Genomic DNA, 8,428 nt, shown 5'->3' on the forward strand with positions numbered 1-8,428 from the left:
TGCAATATGTGAAGGCAGGAAGGTTAAAGACAGAGCCTTAAAATGACACGTTTGGCAAGTCACATTTCCAGATTTAGGTGAAAGAAGAAATATTTCCCTTTCCTTTACCCTCAAGTCTATGAGACAATGTCAATTTCCCATAAGAGAGACTATTTACTTATTTTTTAGTTTTACTTATTTCCAGTTTGATCTCCAAAACACATAGCTACGAAAATAGAAACTATCTGGTATACTGACATTTGATTTGGAGTTAAGCCTGATTTTTGTTTGTTTTCTGTTTGTTGGGTTGGTTTCATAGTATCTACCTCATAGTCATTGTGAAGATAAATGAAATACCAGAGGTGAGATTCCTGACACAAAGTAGGTGCTCAAAGTGTGTTAATTCTCCTCTCCCTTACATGCAGACCTCTTTTTAAAAATTGATTTATAATATACATATTACACAGATTATTTAATTAATACCACAGTCCCTTTGAAGAAAATTGTAATATAACACTTAGGCTTTAGGATGTGTCTACAAACAGTATCACTTTTTATAATTTTAGGTTATTGTCTGTCTAAAAAAAAAAAAAAGCCATAAAACCCAGATGTGTCTTGGTAATGTCTCATGCAAATCCAGTATGATGAAGTAGATTACCAGACTGAGAATCAGAGACCATAGATTTGGTCTCTGGTTGTCACTACCATTACTGACTGACCTTGAGAAAGTCAGTTTCCTTCTCCAGGCCAAGTTTTTTCATCTGTAAAATGAGTGGTTGTTTTCAATGACCTTTAAGACCATCATTTGCTCTAACATTTTATGATTCTACATAACATTTTAATCTTTAGAAATTTGTTGATGTCACAAATTTTCACGTTTTCTGAAAATTTCCTTCTATGAACTTTCTTCTTTTTTTCTTTCCTACATTCACTGCTTAAGGAAATCTTATTTCACTTCCAATTTAGCGTTGTGGAAAGAGTCAGAGAAAGAACCCAAGCGTAGAAAAGAAAAAAAGAATTGAAAATACTAATATTGAGCAATTATGGGGACATGTAGGCTGGTTCAAGACAGACATAAATGACCTTGTTTTATTCTAAATTCAGCTCACTGGCTTATGATGAAAAGTGAAAGGTTATTATATGGACTTACTGGGCAAAACCAGATTTTATAAATAATTACCTGTCAGACTGTTCAAGATAGACAAACATACGCCAGACCAACAAAAACACAGACCTGTCATATTTCTGAGAGAAATGTACATTGAGTCTTCCTTCTCTGGGACTATAAGGAGATCAGGTAGAATAAAATGAAGAGAAAAAAATCTAAACCCTGTATTTTCTGCCTTGTGCATACTTTAAAATGTATAATGTGGGAGAGAAGGAATTTTGATGTGAAAAATTAGCCCCTGAAAATTTTATACATCAATAAGCCTGGCAGATCGAAACCAAATACAATAAATGCTGTCCTTTTAAAAGTTAGGATGTTTACTGCAAGCTTGTAATTTTCTATGATTAGGGACGCCAAGAAAAATAAGAATGATGATAAAAAGAAAAGTTTAATCATATATTTCAACAAGCACAGATGGAACATCAAAACCCTTTGGCAATTTTTTGATATTATATATCTGCATTTTTTGTTCTTGACAAAGATTTTTTCCAGAAGGACTAACATAGAACAGGTAAATGATAGTTAACAAATGTGAATAACATGGCACAATCATATTAACTGAGCTTCACAATGATTTGGTCACAGGATGAAAATCTTTCATGCTTTTCATTTCTATTAATATTAATTCTTTACAAAGGCTGTTTCGGTGTGTGTAAAAAACCATGAAAAAAGTAAAATTACACAAAACTCCAGAATTGAAGAAATAACTTCCTTTTTTTTTTTTTTTTTTTTTGGCTATTCAAGTTAAATCAGGAACTGCACAATTACATCTGCTATATTTTGGTTTGTTCCCAAGAGTTAAAGTTCCTCATTTATTGAGAAGGTATAGATGCCAGAAGGGTAGCTTAGCTGCTACCAGCAGAAATTACCCCGTCTGCATTTCCAGTCTACGTGGGGTGGTAATTTGAAGAGAGAAAGCAAATCACTCGGCTCCCCTTCTCGTACTGATTCTAATTACTTTGCTTCTAAATGGGTATTATATGTGTGTGAGTGGTGGGCTTGGGGACTGTGGGGACAGGGAAAAGAAAGAAATGAAGGCAGGGAAGAGAATCTATGTGAGGAAAAACGCACATGGTAGGCAGATACGCAGCAAGTTGGGAAGAAGGCATGAAAATGACACATACAGTAAAAGTGGGGTGAAGGGAAGAAAAGATGGGAACAGAGAGTTCATTAGGTCAACTAGGTCTCTGAGTACTATGTTTATAAAAGGGATATTTGACTCTAAAATACATGTAGATATGGGCAACAAATGTAAAGTTGGTGGGATAGTACAAGGGGACAACTGACTGTCCTTTTAATTTTGTTTCCTTTGTCTCAAACTTGGATTACAAAATGCATCGAGTAAAACATAGACTAAACACTGGGAAAAAAAGACACTGCTTTTAAGATATGTGAGCTGAGGGCAGTAAATCCATTCCAAATTAAAATTTCAAAATTGTGTGATCTGCATTCTTGTCCACCTACATGCTATCCCAAACATCCTGCCATTAATTAGCTAAACGGCCCATCTAGTAAACAAGACTAGGCGTTGAGGGGGCTGGAAAAGAGCTGGAGTCAGCCAGTGGATAGTCACAACAAACCAACGCACTCCTGAGGAGGCAGAGAAGGTAAACTTGTATTTTATTTTGTCCAAAGAGGGGAATAGGAATCATCTTATTAGAACATTGCCTCTTCTGTTGTTGCAGTCACAGTCACATCAGCAGGCTAGAAAAGCCATCCCATTCCTGCGGTAGGCACTCTGTCAAAGAAAAAGAAATCTGCAATGAATTATCACACCAAGTCAAACGGGAAAGGAGGCAAAAAAGCAAGCAGAGCTTTCTTCCCATTTTGTAGACTCTGCTGCCTACAATCTAATAGGCTGCTTAATCTGAACATTTCTGGTGGCAAAGCTAGAGCAACCGCTTTGTCTATTAAAAGGTCAGTGTGGTTAACAAGTGGTTAGTGATTCTATTTTGGGGGAGTGGGAGATACGCAAAAATAAGACATCCCATTTTGTTAATTGATTGGGCTTGGTTGGTCCACAGACATGTTGTGTTGAATCTGTTTGTTCTTTATAAACATGTGTTCTCTATTGGACATGCTCAAGAATCACTTCTAACTAAGTATCTTAATAGTCTATAAATTACTGACTCATTATAGCCTTCCCAGGCCTAATTTATAGTCTCAGTGAAAAGGTATGGGAACAGACACTAATAAAGGCCTTTCCTCCCCCCTAAAATATGATGGTCTCTAAGGAGTTCTGAACATTATAGACATAATAGAAAACTTGCATCTTACATAATTTTATATACATGTGTGTACATATAGATGTATATATGGATATTCATGATGTGATAAAATATTCCCATAAAAGGAAATGGAAAAGTGGATACTAATTACAATAATATAATATATTCCAGTAAAGAAAGTAGAACTGCATGACTTTTCATCCCAAGAGATATATTCTGCATTTCAGAGCTGGAAGAGCTGGGCTATACAGGACCTCTGTGACTTGTCCTGAGTCTCATAATGAGACTCAGAGTGAAGCAGAACTAAAATTCAGGACTTAGGAATAAAATTACTCTTTCACCAACACATTTTTCATCATTTAAACTTGGAACAGTTGCATTCAGAGAATTCATAACCCTCAATTAGGTGAAATTTTTCTACAATCTGTTTTCAGAAAAATGGAAAAAATGACAAAATCTTATAATAGGGATTTTTTTTTTTTCCTTGAGTGAATATGTCTGAGGCTGTTCTGGAGCCTGGATACTTTCAGTTCAATAAACTGACCTTCATCAGCCATATTATGGGAGATATACAAAATTAGTTTTTATGATTAAGATCATGTTATAAAGATACTGTAGAATTTAATTCTAAAAAGGTGATTAAACTAGTTTTTAATTACACTGGAAAAAAAAAAAGTGAAACCCAAGCTTTTTAGAAAGACTTCTATCAATACGAGGTGAAACAAAAATGTCTTTTTTTGGATAACTTTCTGTTAATCATAAAATTCAATTAACTTCAAAACCATCCCTCCAAATATCCTGCTAACACAGGATTTACTATGGTTGTCAGGCTTTGGTGTCCCGGCTGAAATTTCATCAGTTGGCTATGCTGTTACACAGTTCACTCTGGATCAGTATATCAAGGATGAGAAAACAGTGGAACATTCCAAGTGTCAGTCCTCAGGACTCTCTGTGAGCTTGTTCCTCACAGCAGGCTTTTTGTGCCATAGGACACTTCTGGACTGAAGCGAACATTCTCACAAGGACTAGAAAATTCCAATTCTACTTCCTAAGATCATGCATTGGAGAACAGTGTTAAATGAGTTCCTCAGAGAGCCGCAAATAACTTGCAGGAATGGACAGCGTATCTTCCCACAACCACAGGCAGGGGAGCCTCAGGCCGTGAAACAGCCCCTACCACCAAGGCTGCCTTAGAGAGCCTTATGCCAAAGTAATACTTTCAGTTTCTTGATCTTGATGTTTTAAATTTTATAACCACAGTGACAACCTTTAACATAACATAATATGTAAAACATAAGGATGTTTTATATGGAGATAAATGGACCTAGGAGTAAAGCTGATTTCTCTTAAAGGTAAATAGGTGAAGTGAGCCTTGCTTGAAAAAAGTTTTGGCTCAGGAGAAGTCTTGGCTGAATCCACCTCAGAAATCACCAAGTTTATTCCTTCCAGGGTGTGCAATATGAAATGGTTCTCTCTCGTATTGAAAAGTCTACTTTTCAGAGATCAAGTCACCATCGCAGATGTTTTATCGTTATTGTTTGCAAACAACTAAAAGATTATAGGCTTATTTAATAACAGATCCTCAAGTAGCCAAGTTTGATGAGACAAAGAAAATTTTAGAGCTGACCCAGATTTCTGGAATAAGTTTCTGGAATAAGTTCTTACTATTCTAATTCTAAAATAAAGAAGAAACAAACATGCATGTGTAATCACTGAAGAGCAATTTCAGCAAACCAATCCCCTAGGGTCCTCCACCCTGAGTCACTGCTTTTTCCTTTTGATGTACAAAGCATGTATGCTGTCTGTGTAGGGTGATTATGGGAACGTCGCAAATTTGGCATCCTTTCCAGAGTAAGCAACTTTAAAGGAAGATGGATGAAGACAACTCATCTTTGTGTCAACTGTGAATTTCTCTTTATTTGTGTTGTGAATGTTGAAGCTAAATTTAAACATTGCTCAGTGTGAGGGCCTTCCAGAGGCCACATTCTCATGAAACACTTCGGACTGCACTTACTCTCTACTGTCGGATTGTATGATTCCCAGTTCTGTACCTTCACAGACACTGCAGACCTTGACCAGAAACAGCCAAGACCATACTCCGCTATTGAAAAGTATAAATTAATCAATAATACAATAAGACCTCCCTAACAAGCCAGCCTCTATATACCACTTAAGCTTTATTTGACTTCATAAAACTTGGTACTCTACTACCAGTTGCTCCTACTGTAAATTGTTGAGTTCACATTGTTCAGACATTCTAGTATCTCTCGAAGTTACCAACAAAGATGATACATTTTTTCAAGAACCAACTGTAGTTCCTAGGCTTTTACTTTTAACTGAGGGTCAAGCTAGCTTCGAATTTGTGACATTCATTTATTCTTTCGGTCCCAAATTATGACCTGTTACCGGAACCTCAATATATCTGCATAAACAGACAGAGATTCTATCTACTGCACTGTGCACTGGTGGGGAAATTAATTCCTAACTATGTACTTTTAAAATATGAGGTTTTTTTCCTTATCTGCATATGGATAAGTTAAAAAAAAACATTTAAATACTAAACTGGCTTACTTCTGTTTTTATTGTGGGTCATCGCAAATATTACAAAAGATTAATACTTATCTTAAGCAAAAGGTAAATATGCTACAAAATATATCCCATTATTCCAAGCTGAATATGACTGTGTGTTATTTATGCGGTAGCCTAATTAACAGAGCTTAAACTGTAGATAAAATCTCTAATCCTCTGAGTACAGGCTTACACTTTATTCTCACTACTATCTTTCCAGATTCTTTCCTGTTCTTTTAAACTTTAAATAAAACAAGAATTTCATTATAGGGACTGCAATCAGCAAGATGGCAGGCTAGAAGCTCTCAAAGCTCATCTTTCCAAACAACAACAACAACAACAAAATAACTACAAACATTAAAAAAACAGCTCTGGGAAAACTCTGAACTGCAACAAAGAAGCAGAACCCTGTGGAGCTCAAAAACCAAGCATGGCCAGATAGTAGTATAGAAAGCATTTTATCTGTATCACCCCACCTCCGATTCAGAGCAGCTCAGTACAAAGAGGGACTCCCTCAGATGAATTTCATCCCCCAGGAAAAGAAGAGCAGGAGAACCTCAGAAAGTCTATCACTGCTACGGACATCTGAAGCCTCTGCTACTGAGGAACCCCCCAGTCTTCACCAACACCGAAACCAGCTAATGGAGCTGCATGGAATCCCCACTGCTGCATCTCCTCACTGGGACTGGGGCCTGTTGCGACTGTGAGACCTGCCTCCAGGGGCCCCACGTGATGCTGTGCCTCACCCTCTGAGATCGAGAATGCCACAGCACCTCATCATCTCTGGGACAGGAGCTGCTGCTGCTCTCTGTGCCCTTCCTCTGGGATTCTAAGTTTCGGCTTTGATTTACCATCACTGGCTGTGCTACTAAAGCTGCTGCTCTCTGGCCCACCTCCTGGGTCCTAAGTCATGGCACTGCCTTGCCATGACTGGGAAGCGCTGTTGCAGCTCTGTGCCCCATCCCTTACGTCCTGAGTCATAGTGTTGACTTGGCGTCACTGAGGCTGAGCTCTTGCTGCTGGGGCCGGAGTGAGGATTTCGACCCCTATCTCCAGGGCATGCTGCTACTGTACCCTAGCCATTGATGTACCTTGTTATCCCACGGCCCAAGCCACTGCTATGTCCCCCAATCCTGGGGTCCAAACATTGTGGTGAGTTTCAGAGATTCAGACCTCGGTACCTTGGTCTATAGGTGAATGAATATGCCTGAACCTAAGACTCTAGCATTACCATTGCAGCAAGTATACCTGTGCCCTAAAACCGAGGCACTGTGGTAGTTCCATATGTACCTGACTCCAGCTTTACTGCTGCTCTGAGTGCCAGTGCACCAGACCTGGAGCCATGAGGGATTCCCTTGGCTAGAACGTCCTCTCACAGAGAATAAAAGGAGAATAGGAAGACCCTAGCAGCCTCTGCCACTGAGGACTCCAAGAGCCCTAGATACCACTGGCACTTGCAGGACCTCCACAGTCTTGACCGTTGAAGACCTCTACAGTCTTTGCCAATGCTGACCTCAGTTGATGGAGCTGTACAGAGATTATGCCACTGTGCCCTCTCCCAAATTAGAGATGCTGCTCCCCACTCGACCAAAGCGCTCACAGCCAACTTCAAGTGAAAGTCTTTCCTGAGCAAAGTCAATCAAAAAAAACTATTAGAGGTGACTGCTCCTTCAAATGCAGATATCAATGCAAAATCACTAGAAAAGTGAAAAAGCCAGAAAACATGATAGCACCAAAGGAACTCAATCATTTTCAGTACTTAACCCCAAAGAAATGGAGATCTGTGAGTTACCTGAAAAAGAATTAAAAATAATAATTATTTTAAGGTAGTGCAGTGAGATTCAAGAGAACACAGACAATACAATGAACTCAGGAAAACAATGCATGAACAAAATGAGAAGTTCAACAAAGAGACAGAAATCATAAAAAAGAACCAAACAAATTTTTGAGCTGAATGATACAATAAACTGAAAAATGCAACAGAGAGCTTCAATAACATGCTCAATCAAGCAGAAGAAAATAATTTGCAAACTTGAAGACAGATCTCTTAATATTATTCACTCAAGAGAGAAAAGAAATAAGAATGAAAAGGAGTGAAAAAAGTCTATATAAATTATGGGACAACATTAAGTGAAACAATGTTTTCATTATAGGAGTCCTAGAAGAAGAGAGAGAAAGGGTCAGAAAGCTTATTTAAAGAAATAATGGCTGAAAACTTCTGAAATCTGGGGAGAGAAATGGCCATACACAGTGCTCAAATATCCCCAAGCAGATTCAACCCATAGAGATCTTCACTGAGACATATTATAATCAAACTCTTAAAAATCAAAGACAAAGAGAGAGCTCTCAAAGCAGTGAGCTTAAAAAGAGTCATCATGTAGACGCAAACTCAGATAAGGTTCTAAGTGGGTTTCTAAGAAGAAACTTTAAAGGCCAGAAGAGAAGGGATGATATGTTCAGAGTGCTCAAAGAAAAAAAAAAAAAA

At 38.0% G+C, this 8,428-nt stretch overlaps 1 protein-coding gene across 4 annotated transcripts in view; it reads right to left on the reverse strand.

Moving 5' to 3' along the window:
• Positions 1-1,529: 1,529 nt before the first annotated feature.
• SUPT3H (SPT3 homolog, SAGA and STAGA complex component) overlaps positions 1,530-8,428 on the reverse strand; it is a 449,818-nt gene continuing 442,919 nt past the window's right edge. For 3 of the 4 annotated variants that reach the window (XM_011354759.2, XM_023527664.1, XM_023527665.1), the window contains one exon: positions 2,751-2,885. In XM_011354759.2, coding sequence (XP_011353061.1) covers positions 2,844-2,885 — 42 coding nt within the window. In that variant the 3' untranslated portion in view covers positions 2,751-2,843. Of the gene's footprint in view, positions 2,886-8,428 lie in introns of all 4 variants that reach the window. The other variant, XM_023527667.1, reaches the window with a different exon arrangement.

Source organism: Pteropus vampyrus, unplaced genomic scaffold (assembly GCF_000151845.1).
Source record: "Pteropus vampyrus isolate Shadow unplaced genomic scaffold, Pvam_2.0 Scaffold18, whole genome shotgun sequence".
NCBI classification, from domain to species: domain Eukaryota; kingdom Metazoa; phylum Chordata; class Mammalia; order Chiroptera; family Pteropodidae; genus Pteropus; species Pteropus vampyrus.